Source organism: Colias eurytheme, chromosome 10 (genome assembly GCF_061535395.1).
Source record: "Colias eurytheme isolate Ceu_HAF_F1 chromosome 10, ilColEury1 Martin Lab GWU primary, whole genome shotgun sequence".
In the NCBI taxonomy this organism is placed as follows: Eukaryota; Metazoa; Arthropoda; class Insecta; order Lepidoptera; family Pieridae; genus Colias; species Colias eurytheme.
In genome coordinates this window covers 7,837,642-7,857,656 of record NC_142989.1, presented here as the reverse complement: position 1 = coordinate 7,857,656, position 20,015 = coordinate 7,837,642, and the positions used below count along the sequence as shown (strand labels likewise).

Below are 20,015 nucleotides of genomic sequence, written 5' to 3'. Positions count from 1 at the left end.
AGTAAACTGTCGCTAAATTGCGTGCTTATCTGTATACAAAATCGAGCTTTCCCGGAAGCTTTAGTACCCCGCAGAAAGGGGTTCTTTAGTAATCAATAATCTTGAATCAAACTCCTTAGCAATGTGATAATTATTTTATATTCTTTTGATTAAATATGAAACTTAACTTATCTTTTGTTTACAGAGAAATATAGATATTCATTACTGTGTGATCAATGATTTAACCGAAAATATACAAAAGCTTTCCATCATAATAGCTTTTGATCAAAGCTGGTAAAAAAATTATACTTAAAATAATTTTTTTCATTGAATTTTAAAACAAAGACAATTGTGATAAACGTAATAATATAATATTATATAGTTTAGGTAGATATCTATATTATTATTCTTTAGTAAAAATTAACTTTGTTTTAGAACAAAGCTTATAATATCATACGGCGTCTTAATGTCTACAGTCGTAGACATTTCAGCTTTTTTTCAACGATACTCTGATAACAGAGTATCGTTGAAAAAAGCTTTGAAGTTTTTTGTGTAACGAATTATGCGAATATTTTTTTCTTTGTTAAATTAATGGTAATTGTGATACGTCGCTATAAACTGGCGCCATTATAAAATTATCCACTGAATTCATTTAGAACAATATATCTCAGATGACTCTCACACTTAGCTGTATTCAGGAAACAAACAATAAAGTCCTTGTTAAAAATTAGGTCACTTAAGCTTGCCCCGGTTCTCCGAAAGATCGCTACTAGGCAACATAAAATGGGCTTGTTACAGTAAATTATACCCAAAAAAATACTCACCGTGTCATTTTGACGCACAAAGAACCAAACACGAACTAGCCAGGCTTATGCCACGCTGTATCGAACCTTATACCTCTTTGCCACATGTGTCAAAATCCTCCCGCGCCTATGCTTCACAGGAACACAATGTTTTAATTCATTAGAAGCCCATTGTAATTAAAAATTATACATAAAACAGTTCATATAGTACAAATGTTTTGTTCTAAACGTCTAACAGAGGTGGCACGGGCGTAGCCGCATAGCGTCGACTACAGACTACGGAGACTTGGCGCTTAGTGTTGCTACGAAAATTATATATCGATTCGATGTTTATGTAATGTTTGAGTTCATGGTTTACGTGTTTCTTGCTTTTATAATTTTCATCTGATGTGTTTTTTGTTTGTATATATTTGTATAATAACAGATGTATTAGTCGATTTAATTTTTACGAACTTATTATAACTTTTAAAAGCTCACCATGAAATAATTTACTTTTCATAAAATATAAGTTTCCTTTCCCCAAACAAATATGTACTAAAATTATTATTCTTATCATATTATTTTTATTTTTATGTCTTAGTTATATCGAACTCTTTAAGTGATCTAACATAAAATTAAATTGAGTATTTTAAGGAAAAATAAAAATATTGTGTCTACAAAGTTTGTCGATATACCGAAACCTGTTGGACATCACTAGATATTATATTATACAGCACATGCGCCTTAAATTTCGTACTCGGCAAAATAAAATTTTACAAGTTACATCAGATTTTTGAGTTTTTAATATTTGTAGCGAAGTGAAAACAAATAGTTTTAATGAAAATATGGGTAGATAGGTTTTTTGTTTTTAATAAAAGAAACGTAGATTTTTCATTTGCATGCATATAATTGAAATAATATGGGTAGGTAGTTCATTCTCTGCGACTCGAATAATTAAAAGCACTTTAATTTTAGGTTGTATACTTTTATAGTACTTCTAAGTATTTTATTTCATAGAGTTTTTTGGTGTTATTTTTTTTGAAACAACTGAGTATTTTTTGGTGAAATGCATTCCATTTTGAGAGGCTATACGATATGCAATCCAAAGTAAAACAAAAAACATACGCTACGAAGTAATCTTCTACCTTGTTTTAACATGTAACGGAAATTCTGCTAAAAATAAAGCTCTAATTAGCTACGCCTTTTTTAAGAGAAAATATTTTAAAAAACTTTGAAAAAGACTCTATATGTTTAAGAAAAGTACAGCATATGGGATTACTTACTACCTATACTAACACCTTTTCGGTGGCTAAATCCAAAGAATAAGTAGCAGGTACTCCGGTACCTGTTTGTATATTTGACTACGAAACATAAAACCAATACCCAGATGTACGTATTTTTTCGAAAAGACAAGCTATTTTTCATCAAAAAAGAACCATCGGAATGTCAACTAGATGAGAGTCTTTGTGTGGTAGTAAATCCCTTAGGCGCGGGACAGATACAAGCGGCGCGGCGCGCATCGGGCGCACTGCCGGCGTGCATCGGGTGCGCTATTGGCATTTTGTATGAAATAACTTTGGAAAGGCGGCGCAACCGTGGCACAACCGTGGCGAGCCGTCTCGACGCCTTTCCAAAATTCTTTCATACAAAATGTATAAGAAGGACGTGGTGCAAAACAGATTCAAGAGGTGTGCTTATGGCACGCCCGCGCCCGCGCCGCTTGTGTTTGACCCGCGCGTAATCTAAGGTAAATCCTAAAATAATGTAATATAATATATGATTGCGTTTGTAAGAAATGTCACAACTTTAAAAGTGTTTCTTTGGTATAGAAAAAAGAAAGTCTCCTACGAAGTATACTAAATAAATATTAAACTCTGATGATAACCAGTCCAGGACACTGTCAAATATCATATTTTTTATATATTTGTATAATTTATGACTCAGTAATATGGTGTCAGGTGCATACGTTATATTGATAGTAATTAAGGATTAATGATAGAGCAGAGAATGGAAAATGGACGACCATGTCATTTGGGGTTGTATAAAATTATCAATTTGTTTATATTTACCGTTCCATATTTATCTTTGTTTATTATTGCACGTAAATTATATTTGTACAGCAGTATTTGCCTTGTTTATTATCTCTGCATCATAGATGAGTAAACTTGAAATGTCAGATCTAAATAAGGAGTAGGTACGGTCTATAATAAGTAATATGCATAAGTGCACTTATATTTTTTTAATATTTTTATTCTCATCGAAAACAATGTTGGCTTATAAATTTCATACTTTTACATCTTATCTAGCTAAATAGATAAAAATTATCAATTGTAATTCATAGACATGCAAAAAAGACAATGAACTAAGAACTAAATGAAACCTAAAAATTTTAGCAAATTAGATAGACTCTTACTTAATACTTAGTACATAAGATGTTGTTGTTAATAAACAAAATACTGCTCGTAATTAACAAACAAAATTTGTAATTTAGTTCTGTCCGCAAATCGATAAAATACTACTGCAATACGAAAGCTTTGTAGCATAATTGCCACATACGATAAGCAGGGAAATTAGGGATCAGCACAAAATGCGTACAAAGTAATGTTATTTTTTCTTTGCGGCAGTATGAATAATAATATACCTACTTCTTTATTTTAGCAACAGAGGCATTGTTAGTTACATGACTGAAAAACTATGTTAGAAAATACAATTATTAAGAATTACAATTATAATTTATTCCTTATGTATTATTCCAATAATAAATAAATAGTATTTTTATTACAATGTGAGTAACCAATACGTTAACGCAATTTGACCTATTTTCTTGTATTTTACTAGTTGATTTCAACCTTTTGCCCGCTATTTGATAGAGGTGAAAATCTACATACATATTATGTATTGAAATGGAGCGCCAATTCAATATTACATCGATACAGGGACAGATCAAATCAAATCATACCTTTGCATTCAGGAACGTTGGAATTTTATACGTAAGAGACACTTAGGAGGAGGAACTTTATTGAAAATTTAAATACCTACCTACTATTATATTTTAGTAGGTAGCTTTAATAATGTACTTATTCTCAATAGAGTGATTTTTCTTTTTGTCATTGCGTACTAAGACCCCTGTAGAACCGCCATCCTGTTACAAATGACGCGAAATTTTGTGGGTCATTTGTAACAGGATGGCGGTTCTACAGGGGTCTTAGTACCTACGCAATGACAAAAAGAAAAATGATGGTCCGAACGCTGATACCGGATGCGTTAAGATACTGTAATATAAAATATAACAGTATCTTAAGATAAAATATTATAGTATCTTCAACGTGTGTGACGCGCTTTACACTCTTAAGCCGGTTTTTATCTCCTAATGTATGTAGCGTATTTATGTAAATCGCATTCAGATGGAAATTTCGACTGCTTCATGTGGTTTATTGCAGGTCCCTATATCATTGCTCCCCTTATTCCCATTATAAGTAATCGAACGAATGATGTATAATATTCAATATTCTTATGTGATAAGACAGAAAATCAGATGTTTACGTACTATTGGGTGAATATGGAAACATCCATATAATCAATTTAAATAAATAAGCATTTAAAGATGATTAGAAGATGAATCGATAAGGAAATCATTCTAAAAATTCTATACTATGCAATTTCAAATCTAAAATACTACATGCAACTTTATTTCTGCGTAGTTTCACGCTTGACTCTATCAATACTTGATTCCTTCGGCCACAAAAGAAAATTTCCCATGGGATCTAAACATTAAATGCGGTAACTTATTACTATCTGGTGGTTCTTGTAATTATATTTTTCTATGAATAATATTCGAAGCTTCACAGTAAATAAGCTTTAATTTATGACCACAGACATACATTATGACCATTTATTTTACTTTCTGTGTTACCACGACGATTATAAACAACACAAACATAATAAAGGGCTATTAAACACCAATATTCAAGTATTGTTCCCATACTCAAAAGCATCTTGGGTTTATTTGGAAGAATAAACTATAAATGTGAAATTCTGGGGAGAATTCCTAAAAATAGATGCTCTTTACATTATCTACCTTTTCTCTAAGCTAGGGAGAGTTCCGATTTAGTAAACACTACGGGTAACAATGTATTGTAAATATGCTGCTGCTGTATAACCTGTAACTATATGAGTGTGAGCAAATTATGCACTATGCCGACGCTGATTTATCTCCAAAATCTAAGTAGCTACACTGCAAGAATATGATTGGCAGTAATAAAGACCAATAAAATAAATTTCACTTCAAAACTGAATAGCATATTGTGTTTAAACAAATCGCTTAGTAACAAAGAAAATAATGAGAAATACAGAATTTATTGCCTATCTTTTGAATGTCTATGTGTATTGTGTATACATAACTTCTCATGATATAATATACGTGACCCAATTCTTGTTCATGTCAATTAACGATAGACATTACTTACGAAGTTACTCTCAACTTCAAATTCAAATAAATCTTCAAAGATCACACAATTATTGGTAACGTTTGTATATTATAAAATACGATCCACTTGACTGATATAAAAATAAATAAGCACTCTTTATTCTTAATACATTTAATCATCTTAGGCTATAGATACTCGTAAACAGACATAAATAAACAAACAGCAATTAATGTGATTTTACTTTGTGAACAGTAATAAATAATAAATTACATCGTGGCAGTTCGGTAGGTATTAACAATTATTGAATATAAGATAAAAAATCTTAATTATTTAAATTTAATCATGCTCATTACAATATGGTCAAACTTCTTAAACCTGGTATAATATTATGTATAATATGTATTTTATTTTCTTATTTTTTGTGTACGATATATACGTTGACAAAAAACTAATCCATACTAATATGTAATACGTAATGCGAAAGTAACTTTGTCTGTCTGTCTGTTACTCAATCACGCCTTAACTACTGAACAAATTTGCATGAAATTTGGTATAGAGATATTTTGACACCCGAGGAAGGACATAGGATAGGTTTTATCCCGGAAATCCTACGGGAACGGGTTTTTCTTTGAAAACGCGGGTGAAGCCGCGGGCGGAAAGCTAGTAACTAATATAACGTTGTTTCTTGTACTTACTAATTAAAATAATACAAAATTTTCTTGTTCTCTATCAATTTATTAACTTAGTAGCATTAAGATATTTTAATAATAAGCTATTCGAAGCCGGTGGTGTAGAACTGTTGGATATTCTCTTCACTTGTGAGTCTACGACCTGGATCCGAATTCTTATGCACCAAAGAGGAATCTGATCCTCGTCTTCAACCAAGAAGTCGACTTGTACTCCAATCTTAAAAAAAATATATAACATTAGCTGACATGACATAGCCAATAAGTTCTTTTTGAAATATTATATATTTATTTTGTAAATAAAGCTTTTCTTCGAACACTGTACCATATCTGAGGGAAATATGAGTACACATTGAATAAAATAAATAAATAAATACTTTGCCCGGAAAAGCAAAAATCTGCTTCAAAATTTATAATGAATCAGGTCTCAAAAGTGCAATGAAGGTTCTATTTTCTTCTAGGTAAACACACTCATAATATGCTAGCAAACAGTGATGCTTAAAATCGTCCCTAGACGATAACTGACTGCTATCTGATGTGGCTTTTCTTGCAAGTTAGATTGACACGATGAATGATTGTTTAGATCGATTAACAGATGTATATAATACACCTACCCCATACCCCGGGACACGGGACTTCACACAATGTCATAGCCAAAATTAATAGGCGTATATACATTTTTAAGATTGTGGGATAATATAGATAAAAATACCCTCATAGGAGGCCGTCTCGTAGCATTGGGAAAGTTAGTATAATATGGGCGGATGAAGATAATAGATAAAAAGTAAACTTACTGTTGGAAACACTGGTTCTATGAACATTCGAAGCGTATATTGTACAATTTCACCTTTCTGCAGGGGACAATATGTATTTTCAAGGTTATTACAAGTCACTTCATTCTCTCCGAGAGTGTAATTGAAAGCTATAGGTCCCAATGAAGCACGAGCGACCGTTTTCATACTTCGGATTGTGCGCGCTGAAAACAAGAAATTTAATTTTAATTTTATTAGAATTTAAACCACGCGGCCCCACCCGCGTAGTATGATTGGCGTGTGATGGTGATGGTGAGATCTGGGTTTCATCTTCTTTATCACAAAACAACTTCCAACATTTATTTATCGAACTAAAGGTTAGTAAGAAGCGCTTTCGAATATATACTATTTTAATATTATAAAGCTGAAGAGTTTGTTTGTTTATTTGTTTGCTTGTTTGAACGCGCTAGTCTCAGGAACTACTGGTCTGATTTGAAAAATTCTTTCGGCATTTGATAGCCCATTTATCGAGGAAGGCATATTATCATTATAGAGGAGGGAATATATTATCATAACGCTAAGACTAACAGGAGCGAAGCCACGCGGGTAAAACCGCAATTCGCAGCTAGTTACAGATAATCACCGTCGCGTCGGTACGAAAAGCTATAACAGTAAGGACGGCAAAAAACTCTAGTTGCTGTTTTGAAATCATATTCTCAATGTACTGTATGTAATATTTACATAATATTTATGCCAGAATACTAGCCAGTCGTTATATTCGGTCAACAGTTTGCATGAAAGAGTGACAAACTTTACTATATATCACTTCGATTAATTAAATTATTCAGCTATTTACTTACGAGATTCAAATACGACGTCTATAACTGCATTTTCCCCAAGAGGTACTCTGCAGGGCATTGTAGTGCATCCTTCTAGGTATGCGTTAATTGGTGGATCTCCATACCCCGTATTACCTGAAAATTATAACATAAATTAATATGAATGTATAGGTGTAAAGAGAGAACAAGGTCAAGGTTAGACGAACCTTACTTTTTCTAAAAGACAAAATAGTGTTTATGTCAGTATTGAATAAACGATATCCCACGACTTATTTGGACAAAAAATATATTAATACATAATAATATAACATAACCGTTTAGTATAAAAGAGCTCTCAAAAAGGCGTATTTTATAGCAGTAGCAGCAGGATATATAACAACTTATATATCCTATAGCCTTCCCCGAAAATTTTTGCTATACAACTAGGTATCCCAAACAAAAATAATTATAGGTTAGGTAGGTGCGTATTTGAAAGCGTTATGATAAATATTGTAATATAATTCAAAGAGAAGGTTCTATCTATAAAATTTTAGGATATCAAAATAAAGAAAGTAAGCATATTATATTTTTTAACTTTCACTTACATTGTTCAACTGGCGTGGATTGCCCCTTAGCCAAAGCGAGAACAGCACAGAAAAATATCACACCAAACATTTTGATTAAAAAACTCCGATACCATGATTCAGAAGTATTTATACGTAATTCCTTATCACACAGGTGCAAGCAAATTATCTTTTTATATCAAAAATTAATACGATTATTTGTCACAAATCAATTTTATTGAATAAGAATTTTTAAATTGGTAAACTATATCTATATTTAGACAACGTTCATAAGAATAAACGTAATAGGTATATACAGTTTATAAATTAAAAAAAACTAAATATAATAATAATTAGATCTATTAATATATGAATACATAACAATGAAAAAAAATATTAGAAAGGGGTGTTTTATAAACGCAACTGAAAATAAAATAAAGTTTATAGCAATAGTGGTTAATTATCTATAGATACGGTTCATAAATTCTTAAAAATTTTAAATTAATAATTCAAAGTCCAGAGAGGATGGATATTAACAATATTCTCATGAAGAGACAATCGCTACAAGTAGGTGATCAGCCTTCTGTTTCCTACCAGACCAAGGCCTTTTTTTTTTCTTCGTCTTCACCGGGAATCGAACCCAGGACCCCTCGGTGTTACGCTCACGCGTCAACCACTGTACCGAGGAGGCGGTCAATAATTATGATAGTAACATATAATATAACTAGATGTCACTAAAACAATATCCGTCGGATATTGTCATAGTGACATCTAGTTATACACAATTGAACTATCGCAACTAATGTTTTGTCAGAATATATACAAGGATTTATACACTTTCCAGAGATGGCATTGTTCATATTTTTATCATGAATTTATAATATATATATACGTCCACGAAAGGAGCCCCCTGTCATGCGTAAAAGAAACTTTTTTTACATGTCACTAGCTGTGCCCCGCTGTTTTACCCGCATTACTCCGCTCCTATTAGGTACAATTATTGGTCTTAGCGTTCTGATGTATATTATGTCGACCCGATTTGTTAGTACCTAATATTAATGTAAAATAATTTGAAGTAAATCCATAAAGTACTTTTTGAGTTTAGCCCGGACATTAATACACACATACAGACAAACAGATAAAAATTCTAAAAAAATATCCTGAATAAAAATAAAAAGAATATGAAAAAATACTTTTAATTTCTTGTATAAAATGTAGGTATATTTAAGTTTTTTTTTACGAACGCAGGAGCGCTTTTTGTATTCTGCGGGAAAATTGCATATTTAAATTGCACCTTACCCACACACGTTTTCTTTGTCACAAGTTGTTTGAAGCACTTGTTTGTGTATGTTTATTTTAATAAATACTACAAAAAAAATATATTCATAATTATTAATCTTTATTTCTCACTAATCTGTCACATATTCTTGTCTCATGTCTCATTACAAGTTTGTAGAACAAATTACCTATATACATAACAATTTATTGGCATCTCTTCAAAATGTATATATATATATGTTATATAGTTGGTAACTATTATAATCCTCTTATAATATTTCCTTTAGTGGCGTGTTCTTGGCGACAGTCAGGATTCGAACTGTTGCACACCAAATGGTAGAATTCTTAGCAGAATCCTTCACAAAGAAGTCCACGGAGACTGGAAACTAAAAAAAATATATTAAATATATATATATTATATATACATGGGTATATTGCACGTGGTGTAATTACTATACTTTTCCTTGAAGCTTTGCTCTCATCCATTCTCGGCATACCTAATAATATATTATAGTAATAAAATATATCATCATTCATCGAATGGCTATCGAGCCATTTGATAAAAAGACTATTAAGTCCTAGATCTGGGCAGAATTTGAATATAAATATGTATTAAGTGAAAAAGTCTTTGACTTCAGAATATTATACATACTAAAATTTCTTAGCTGATCAATAAAAAAGGTAAATAAATTAAAACGTAATCTTACAAATGTTATGAAATAATTTTCGATGTACATTCGAAGCTGATATTGGACTACTTCTTCTTTCTGGAGAGGACAATATGTGTTTTGGAGATGATTGCAAGTCGCTGCATTTTCACCAAGAGGGTAGCTTGGAATATTGAAGAAAGGGACGCGAGCAAATGTTTTCATACTACGGATGGTGCGAGCTGAAAATTTAAATAAAGGTTAAATTTATTCTAAACGTGATGATGTTATATTATTAACAATAATATATAGGTACGACAAATAACATATTTTTTTGTATAATATATTGGTCGTAAATATTACAATAATAATTATTGTCCATATTTGAGACCTCGGTTTGGTAGCCTCTTTGTCGTTAATCACAGCAATTAAAACCATATTATCATTCTTTGAAACTAAAGATTATCGCGCATGGAAATACACCTAGGTACATCCTGGGTACCTAATACGCATTTCATCTAACGAAATACAAAAATCAAAGGCCGACTATTACCTATAAAAGTTGACTACTGAGCTACATCTGTTTTAATGTACAATTTTAATACTTACGAGCTTTAAACACGACGTTGATAATTGCATCCTCTTCTCTACGCAACGTGCAGGGCATTGTAGTGCATCCTTCTAGATAGATGTTAATTGGTAGATCGCCATCCCCAGGAGGACCTAATTATAGAAACCATTTTCTAATTAATATGCAAATCTATGGTATGGTATAATGTATAAAGCTGTTATTTGTTTGTTTGCTCGAACGCACTAATCCAGGGAACTACTGGTCCGATTTGAAAAATTATACTAGTGTTAGATAGCCTATTTATCGAGGAAAGCTATCATCACGCAATATCTTTAATCAAGGGCACAGCTTGTCTATAATAAAATCCACCCACATCAGCATTTTTAACACTTGAATGAATAGCTATGCTAGCATATTATTATATGCTAGCATAGCTATTCATTATGTGCAATGTGCATATTAAGTATGTGAAATGTTAAAAATTAAATTAAAAACTGCTCTTTAATAAAAAAGTAAATTCTAGAAAAACAGGTCAATGATGAAGATTTTTGACAATGATATTTTTTTTGTATTAACTTACATCGTTCGACTTGTGTTGTCTGTCCCGCAACATAGGCGATAAGAACGAAAAATAAAAAACCGAACATTTCGATTTAAAATAATTGTGATGAAACGTGAATATTGCGTATTTATATAGCTTTTGGACTTCTCTTATCACGCAGGTGCTCATAGAGGTGTTGCAAAACGATTTATTATCTTAATTTTTATTTATCTATCTTCTGAATAACTAGATACCATGTCAATCATGACCATTGACCGCTACTTTAAAACTTTTCCGTTTTAGAATGTGCTAATATAAAACAAAAATAGAAATTTTAAGAGAAGATGAAAACCGCTAATTTGATAAGCTGCAAACAAACAAACATTGAAATTGTTAAAACAATAAAAAGATCTTGTCCGAAAACAAAAGATATAAAAAGGTACTGCAAGAATGTATAAGAGCATGAAGGCCTATTCAAACTAGAGCGGTATCACCTACCGCTGCACCTGTGGGTAGTGGTAACTGGTATCCCGATGTGTAGGTACGCGATTAGATAACTAAATTTTTTTTGAATAAGTATAGGACTACAACCAGGTCGTGGTTTCCTAGCTGTGCAGCAAGGCGTACGAACTATTTCTGGCCGTAACGCCCCCTTTGGTGCGCTCGGTAAAATTGGTAAACGACTTGCTCGCTCTGCTACTCGAGACAGATCTATTTAGTACGCCTTAAAATATACATAAAGCATATATTTTTAAATTCTTAAGAAGATAGTGAAATATAACCTATAATGAAAATTGTACTATATTTTTAATATTTTATAAAACTAAACATGTGGGTAATGCTTTGCTTTAATTTCTTGTTATGAAATAAATCAATAAATACATAAAAAAGCTATGATTTTACATTTACAATATCATAAAATTCTTAATTTTAAGATATTTAATAAAAAGTATCAGTAGATTTTGTTGATTTGTGAATTTCTGTGATAAAATTGTTAAAATATCGGCAAAAAATTATGTGGGTGGTTAATATCATAAAATGAGAATGCTTATTTTGGAAAGATTATTTCGGGTAGTAAAGATCAATCCACTCTAGTGTAAAAAAAAATGTTTAGGACTTCATCCGAGCTGATGCCTAGCCGTCATCTAGTCACGATCTAAATTCCCATTTCCCATGATCTGAACATCATTATAATTCGCTAACCCAATGTATAAGATGACTGTGAAACTGTTTCCCATACAGAAATTTTTGAGGCTAGATAACACAGCCACAAGGTGATAACTTCCGTCATTTTAGCTTGAGCTGTAAAAAAATGCGTCAAGTATACATTTCAATTATTGCAAAATAATGTTTCCCTACAAAATCCGATATCTCGAACGACATTATTTTCATGTTTCGTTGTTAATAGTATAAGTTTGCATTTGATAAATTATTGAGATAATTGTTATTTTGACTTAATATCAATACGATAATAATCAACAAGGCTTAGTAGTGCTTTCCGGCTATATTTTTCACAGGCCTTGGGATCTATCTTTGTTAAACAATAAACAAACAACTGTTGAATTTTTGATTTGTCATGGAGTAAGGCGACGATTTTGGTATCTTTGAATCTTGCCAAAGTAGTTTCACTTCTGACACGTGTGCTCGGCACACAAGCTCTTTTTCTTTAAGGTACTTAATAATTTGAAATTGAAAACATTTGTTCAATCAATATCATTGCATATAATATTGTGCTTTTATTATGATTTAAATAAATATTTATAAGAATGTGTCTTTTTAAAACATGTAAAATTGTCGTAGACATTTGAACTAGGATACGAATTAGTCACTTATACAAGAGCTTCAAAATTAGGGGGAAATGCCAGATAATTTTGAAGCTCGTGTGGTATTCGGGGGATTATTTTTCCGTCTCAAATGTTGGCCAATAATTTCACAATTGAATTATTCAACCTGTCAGTTTGACGTGTGGCAACTACCAGAGAAAATTTTCAAAAAATTATCAGTATAATAGTGGTATAATACCATGTAGGTTGTACCACGTGACGTCGAATGGTGCAATTCTATTGGTCGATATTTGGGTCGGAAAAATAATCCATTTAAATCTTACATTTAAATACCTTAGCGTGCGTTACGAGATGCAAATTTTATTTGATAGATTCGTAGGGGTGGTTAGTAGTAACTTTACTCCGAGTTAGTTGGGTTGCCGATGTTGTCCCACGACCGCTTTCTTGAAAAAAGAGTTTTACGCTCTATCTTTTCAACTAGCGCAATTATATAGAAAATGTTACAAGACATCCTTAAATGCAAATTGAATTTTCTACATCTTTATTTCTTTAAATTTTTACTCTGCTGGAAATTTCAATGATGTTATTGCAACATTCGTAATATTTAGATGTACTTGACGCGGTGACGGACTGCTGCCGGGGGTTCGTGAACGAATTTCAACCATATAGTAGGTAGGAATCCAAGACTTCTTATCCGGGAGCCACACCCTATAAAAAAGGAGTATCAATATCCCGCAGTGAGCCAATGTGTGTGAAGTTGAGGGAAATGACTTGACATAATATATATAAAGAAAAATTAATTAATCATTTTGCAGCACCTGCACTGATAAGAAAAGAAAACAGGTATAAATACGTTAGTCAAACGTTCCGGTCTCAGAAAGTTTTAGGTCAGAATGTTTGGTGTTTTATTTTTTGTTCTTGGGTTGGCCTGTGTTACGGGACAGACGACACAAGTTGAACGATGTAAGTTGAAACAAAAAAATATATATATATTGGTACACTTCGAAGTAATATTCAATTAAAAAGTGTTAATTCTTTAACTGTTTTTAAAGAAGTATTTCGTAGAAACTGCTTTCTGAATCACTGGTAAATGTGTTATGACGATTTAGAAGTGCTTCTAGGAGAAGTCTCATTAATTAAATAAATGTTTAAGTTTATAAATTCGCATTTTAATTAGCTCCATTGTATAATTTTAGGTGCTCCTGGAGATGGCGATGTACCAATCCACACCTATATAGAAGGGTGCACTACAATGCCCTGCAATGTGACGAGTGGAGAGGACACAAAGTAAGTGTGTTAATGTTTAGTTTTATAGCATAAAAATTAAAATGTTTTACATAGTATATTGAATAAAAAATTCTTTAAAAATTTCCTGAGATGCCAGAACATTAATTGTGGTGTAGTACATAATTACGTAGCTATAAAACTATATACATTCCATACAATAATTTGTTGTGTACATTGTATTTAATAATAAATTTAGCATTAATTTAAATTTTCAGCTCACACAATCCAAAGTATGAGAACGACTGCTCGCGTCACTTTGCTCAATGTGGTTGCAAATTACCCTCTCGCCGAAAATCAAGTGACTTGTAATTATCTCCAAAATGCACACTGTCCCCTGAAGGAGGGAGAAATAGTCGAGTATAAGCTTCGAGTGTTCCTGGATTCGTTTTTTGTTATTCGTGTAAGATTTAATTTGTTTTTATTCTATAATCTCCTTAAGGTTTATAATATGTTGTGATCGTAAATACGATATATGAATCAGATCTCTCTATGTAATTTTCATGTATTCCATTTTGAGCAATCCCTCTATGATTTATGATTGATGGTAGCAACAGCAAGGCCAATGGCGAAAACTATAGTTTCCATAAAATGTAACAATACAATTAATTTCCATTAGGTACATTTTGTAAATTGATGGCGTATTTAATTTTAATTTGTTTTTAGGCCCCAATACCCGTTGACTTCGCGGTAGAGGATTCTGACCAGAATCCTATTTGGTGTGCAAGAGTTTGGTTATGGAGTGACACCAAAACGATGCAAAAGGGAACACCAGAAGATAAAAATAGACCCATTTTGAAGAGATTTCTATTTAAACATCCTACGAACTTTTAATCGGACAAAAGGGGTTGACAACTGTTAATTTATACGTGGAAAATAAAGATTAATATGAACATCTATTTCCATATTTTCGTGTAATTATTCTTTAAATGAATATTTTAAAGGTTCTATGAATATTTCTGTGTTGCCGTTATATCACAGAATACTTAATAATAGCGCTTGTTATATTATACTAGCTGCTCCGCGCGGTTTCACTCCCGTGGCTCCACTCCTGTTGGCCGTAGCGTGATGATATATAGCCTATAACCTTCCTCGATAATTGAGCTATCTAACACCGAAAGAATTTTTCAAATCGGACCAGTAGTTCCCGAGATTAGCGCGTTCAAACAAACAAACAAACTCTTCAGCTTTATAATATTAGTATAGATCATAACAATAAATAAGGTTTCTTTTTATAGTCAGTTGTATGGGAGCCCCCTTAATTATTTATATTTTACTCTAATTTTTTGGTTTATGTCTCAACTCAATATATGAATAACTGGCAAATTAAAATAATCCATGAATTCTAAACCTGACATGTAACAGTGCATTTACATCAAACGATCGAATACTCATTCTAACCCCACTATGTTAAATTATTTTAGTGTAAACAGGTGTAGAGTATTATTTCGTTTTAGTGCGTCGAAAAGATTCTATGCAATGCTCTAATACTGAACAATACTGAATACGAGTTTTCGTTTACACAAAAAGATCACCGAAGAATGCTCTTGTTCTAGCTCTATGTTCGTTTTATGTAAATGCAGCGTAAGAGAACCGTCTAAAATTCTGAGTTATAAATCTCAATATTACACGGCTTGTAACTGCTGTAAAACCACCTATAGTCTACACATTACATTAAGATTATACTCAGAAAGTACCGGACCGATTTGAAAAAACCTTTCACAAGCCGAAGCTACCACATTATATTTTAATGTAGCTCTACTTGTTATTTATCCAACTTCGAATTAAAATATATACTTACTTGAATTTCTTTTTTGTCCGGGCGGATGGAGCGGCTCGTAAAGTTAAAAAAAATAAATGCTCGCCCAATTGACAAATTAAATCTGAATAAAAATTTCCAGAGATAATACAACAATGAATTAAAAATAAATTATAAATAAAAATAAAACATAAATTGTACTTCATACAGGTATAATATATAATAATCACATAATTAAGAGTAACATCCACTGTTTTATCCTGAATAGGATGATATTTTTTTTATATAATTACGCTCCTCTTCTGCTTCACTTCAAGTTCGGTGAAGCTTCAGTTAATCCTTACTAACGATATAATAGTACCGTCTTACTGAATTCGTTCATTCTCAAGTTATTAATTGCATTCTCAACTATATTTTCAATCAATCCATGATCAATTCTTGACCAGTTTTTAAAATCATTAGCAGAGTTCAATATATTATTATGTTTATCGATTGTTTCTTTAACTAAACTCCTATTTCGACAGCTCCGTATAATCATTTACACATTTGACAAATAAAAAAAAATATCCCCCCTTCATATTTCTCATTTGTCTATCATCTCTTTTCGTTACAAGTTAGTAGAATTATTATATTTTAGTAACAATCTCTCCAAAACGTCTCTGTTACTATTATCGGCTGATGTTTCCATTTTTAACGAGTTGGCGGTGGTCTGGATTCGAACTCTTGCACACCAAATTTGCTTCTGAGCAGAATCCTCGACGAAGAAGTCCACTGTCACTGGAAACTAAACGAAAACAAATTCCAAATGTCACTGAAATTATCTGGAGTTTAATTATAGGTAGCTCGCGGTATTCAATAGTTTTGTATTTTTTTTTTCGGTGAAGTCCTAGATCTGGGCATAAAATGAAAAGAAATGTCTTTAAAGTTAAAACCACATTATATGCGTTACTAGCTGCCCCGCGGTTTCATCCGCATTGCTCCGCTCCTATTGGTCTTAGCGTGATTATAGCCTTCCTCGATAAATGAGCCTTCCTCGATATCTAACACCGAAAGAATTTTTGAAATTCGACCAGTAGTTCCTGAGATTAGCGTGTTCAAATAAACAAACAAACTCTTCAGCTTTATAATATTAAGTATGATGATTGATTTTTTCCTATCCTTAAGATTAAGATAGAATATTATGTAAATTGAATCTTACTATTGTGACAAATATCTGCTCGATGTACATTCGAAGCTGATACTGGACTATTTCTCCTTTCTGCAGAGGACAATATGTGTTTTCTAGATGATTGCAAGTCACTTCGTTTTCGTCAAGCGGGAAACTTGGAATATTGAAAGTAGGGAGGCGAGCAACTGTTTTCATACTTCGTATTGTGTAAGCTGGAAATTTAAATAAATGTTAAATCAAGTAAAATTTTTAATAAATAGGTACTTGCTATTGTTTGGATACTATATGATATAGATAGATTTATTTATTTATTAACAGTTTTCTGTACGGCCGAAGTATGATATAAAAACCGGCGAATAAAAGTGCGATTCGGACTCGCGCACCGACGGCTTTGAACAAATCTATTTTTTATTAAGTTAGTAACTTTAAATTTAGGCGCAGGCGAAACACTCTGTATAACTTATAACTTTTGGATGCAATGCTTCTTATAATATTTAAGAAGATGGTTTAATTGCTATTCAGTGACTTTTAGAAATGACAGAGGCTGATTGAGCCACCTATGCCCCATCTACTTACGAGCTTCAAAGATGACGTTAATAATTGCATCCTCTCCTCTGACTACACTGCAGGGCATTGTAGTGCACCCTTCAATATAGAGGTTAATTGGTGGATCGGCATCCCCAGGCGGACCTAAAATTATGAAAAGCAATACATATAAAAAACTAAATATAGCGTCTAAAATATGTGATGTTAGAGTATATAAAATCCACTCTTTTAAACAATGATTTTCAAGGGGAGCACTAATTTTTGATAGATATTATAGATTTTTTTTTTGTTGTTTCAACTTACATCGGTCAACTTGTGTCGTCTGCCCCGTGACATAGGCCAATCCAAGAACGAAATATAAAGCACCAAACATCTTGGTCTAAACCGCTACCGGAACAAGAATTCCGTACCTTTATACCTTTTCTTATCAAACAGGTGCAAATAAATATATGTGATATAATATAATGATTAATTATCTAAATTTTTATTTATCTGATTAAAAACAAGCTGTTTCCCTCAACTTCGCTGATGATACATTTCCTAACTCCGAACTACGAATTTCAAATTTAATTTCATTAGATTCAACAGAGAATAATGCGGTCTTTACATATCATAGTTATTTAATAACAATAAAATAAAATATGTACATGTAGTATTTTTTTATTATTTGGAGTGAATTCTCTTTTGCTATTAAAATTCATGAAAATTTTTTTGTACATGTATTTTTATCTCCTACGTATAAACACCGAATGTTTATGTGATTAAAAGGTAACATTATTGCGAAATCGTGTGTAATCATGTCAACATCTTGGACATAACTAGAAAGTAAGAGAATTTGTTCAACAGTAACTAATTTGTGTGTATAAGACAAATGTCTATTTTCATTTGTTTTTCAATTAGCTGTTAACATTCCTTATATTATGTATATTACGCTAAAGACACTATGCTATTATTCTAACCCGCAACCATGCTATTATTCATTTCCATATTTAGCTGAGGTTAGTAGAGCAATTTCAGTTTAATATCCCCGTGATCTAAAACAAAGGTATCAATTTGTGGAGATTGTTTGTTGATTTGCTTGCGCTAATCTCGGCCGTCAAGAACACCTACTAGTAACTGTATTGATTATTATCGTATTGATAAGAATTATCTCAATAATTTTTGAGATACCAAATTTTAATTGTTAATCAAATCAAAGTTTTAACTGATGACAGTAATCAAATTTGATTGTTTTATAAACAACTAAACATGCGACCGCGACGTCGTAATAAATATCAAATTTTAGAGAAAAAGAAGAACTCGAGAACGAATTGATAAATTAGATATATTAAACAGGGTTACTTGTAAAACACCAGCAACCTCGCAGGACAAGATAGGTAACATTATAAGTAACAACATATTTTGTTCTACGACTTTTGATATTTTTTTTTTATTTCATACCAGAAAGGAGATATTACATAAAACTCAATGAGTGATTATACCTACATGAAAAATATATTTTATAAAAAAATGATTTTTTTGTGGTTAAGCCATAATGGTAACTTAATTAATATGCTATTACAAAACGATTAACATATTCAAGAGTTCAAGACGGATAAAAGCGGTGTATTGCGTAATTTTATTTTTATATTTTTTTCAGCATTCAATTTTTTTATGAGTAGGTATAATTTTTAAGGATAGAGAAAAATTTATCACGAGGCGGGATTCAAACGCGCGTCGCGCCAGGCCAGCCATCCGCGATACGCCTAAACAATTTCTTCTACACGATATTTCTTGAGAAAGATAGGCATTTTCAAAATCACTTCAGTAGTTATATTACATACATACGAAAATCCATTTTCTTAGAATATAGATGAAGAGTGAAAAAATGACAATTGCTTATAGTAACTAAATAATTAAATTGAAGTCACACAATTTTTACATCAATTAAGGAGCAATTAACAAAACGTGTGCTGAGATTAAAATACCTATAGGCACAAGTCTTCGTACATAATGAGTTCAACTGCTCACGCTCACCTACATTCCCTTCATGGAGCTTGTCTTAATTAACATAACCATCCTCCAGAGTCGAGTAAATGGAACATTCTAGATATACCTACGTGCCTCATTAGATTCGTATCAGCATAATTTTGAACATTATTAGAAAAGGAAGATTCGTTCCTCTTTCCTTATGTTATGTGAATAGTTTGTGATTATAGGTGGATTTTGGTGACGCTCTCATGCATGTATTCCTGACTGGTTACCTACTAAAAAGACGCGGACCTATGTACCTTGTACCTATTGAAAAAACTTAGCAAAACAGAATTATGGTTCAAATCAATCTACTTAATAGAAAAAGACCTGACCTCTGTAACATTAAAATATATTTTCTATCCGTTCATTGTGGTAACTCAACTTTCAACTGATGGACACATTTTTATTTTCACTCTC

General features: G+C 32.0%; 4 protein-coding genes across 5 annotated transcripts in view; all 4 read right to left on the bottom strand.

Moving 5' to 3' along the window:
• Positions 1-1,054, bottom strand: part of jus (EB domain-containing julius seizure protein) — a 37,119-nt gene extending 36,065 nt beyond the window's left edge. For both annotated transcript variants that reach the window (XM_090106541.1, XM_090106542.1), the window contains exon 1: positions 804-1,054. The gene's annotated coding sequence lies outside the window, so the exon portion shown is untranslated. The remainder of the gene's footprint in view (positions 1-803) is intronic.
• Positions 1,055-5,902: 4,848 nt separating this feature from the next.
• Positions 5,903-8,126, bottom strand: LOC149905303 (NPC intracellular cholesterol transporter 2-like). The gene is made up of 4 exons (XM_090106136.1): positions 8,050-8,126; positions 7,487-7,600; positions 6,669-6,850; positions 5,903-6,094 (listed from the first exon to the last, which is right to left on the bottom strand). Exons 1-4 carry the CDS (start codon positions 8,117-8,119, stop codon positions 5,918-5,920), a joined length of 543 nt encoding a protein of 180 aa, XP_089962262.1. The 5' UTR covers positions 8,120-8,126; the 3' UTR covers positions 5,903-5,917.
• Positions 8,127-9,538: 1,412 nt separating this feature from the next.
• On the bottom strand, positions 9,539-10,635 carry LOC149905302 (uncharacterized). Its single transcript, XM_090106238.1, has 3 exons — positions 10,542-10,635; positions 9,993-10,174; positions 9,539-9,671 (listed from the first exon to the last, which is right to left on the bottom strand). The coding sequence occupies exons 1-3, from the start codon at positions 10,597-10,599 to the stop codon at positions 9,555-9,557; spliced, it is 357 nt and encodes a 118-aa protein (XP_089962364.1). The 5' UTR covers positions 10,600-10,635; the 3' UTR covers positions 9,539-9,554.
• A 5,445-nt stretch (positions 10,636-16,080) lies between these two features.
• LOC149905301 (NPC intracellular cholesterol transporter 2-like) lies at positions 16,081-18,008 on the bottom strand. The gene is made up of 4 exons (XM_090106078.1): positions 17,889-18,008; positions 17,616-17,729; positions 17,070-17,251; positions 16,081-16,655 (listed from the first exon to the last, which is right to left on the bottom strand). The coding sequence occupies exons 1-4, from the start codon at positions 17,956-17,958 to the stop codon at positions 16,479-16,481; spliced, it is 543 nt and encodes a 180-aa protein (XP_089962204.1). The 5' UTR covers positions 17,959-18,008; the 3' UTR covers positions 16,081-16,478.
• Between the last annotated feature and the right edge of the window lie 2,007 nt (positions 18,009-20,015).

Coding starts and splice junctions, on each gene's coding strand:
- LOC149905303 (XM_090106136.1), bottom strand. CDS start 8,119: ATGTTTGGTGTGATATTTTTCTGTGCTGTTCTCGCTTTGGCTAAGGGG. Junction 7,601..8,049: donor ATCCACGCCAGTTGAACAAT/GTAAGTGAAAGT, acceptor TATAATTTTCAG/GTAATACGGGGTATGGAGAT. Junction 6,851..7,486: donor AGACGTCGTATTTGAATCTC/GTAAGTAAATAG, acceptor TCTTGTTTTCAG/CGCGCACAATCCGAAGTATG.
- LOC149905301 (XM_090106078.1), bottom strand. CDS start 17,958: ATGTTTGGTGCTTTATATTTCGTTCTTGGATTGGCCTATGTCACGGGG. Junction 17,730..17,888: donor GACGACACAAGTTGACCGAT/GTAAGTTGAAAC, acceptor TCATAATTTTAG/GTCCGCCTGGGGATGCCGAT. Junction 16,656..17,069: donor AGCAGATATTTGTCACAATA/GTAAGATTCAAT, acceptor GTTTTCGTTTAG/TTTCCAGTGACAGTGGACTT.
- LOC149905302 (XM_090106238.1), bottom strand. CDS start 10,599: ATGCCCTGCACGTTGCGTAGAGAAGAGGATGCAATTATCAACGTCGTG. Junction 10,175..10,541: donor CAACGTCGTGTTTAAAGCTC/GTAAGTATTAAA, acceptor TTAAATTTTCAG/CTCGCACCATCCGTAGTATG. Junction 9,672..9,992: donor AAAATTATTTCATAACATTT/GTAAGATTACGT, acceptor TATTTTTTTTAG/TTTCCAGTCTCCGTGGACTT.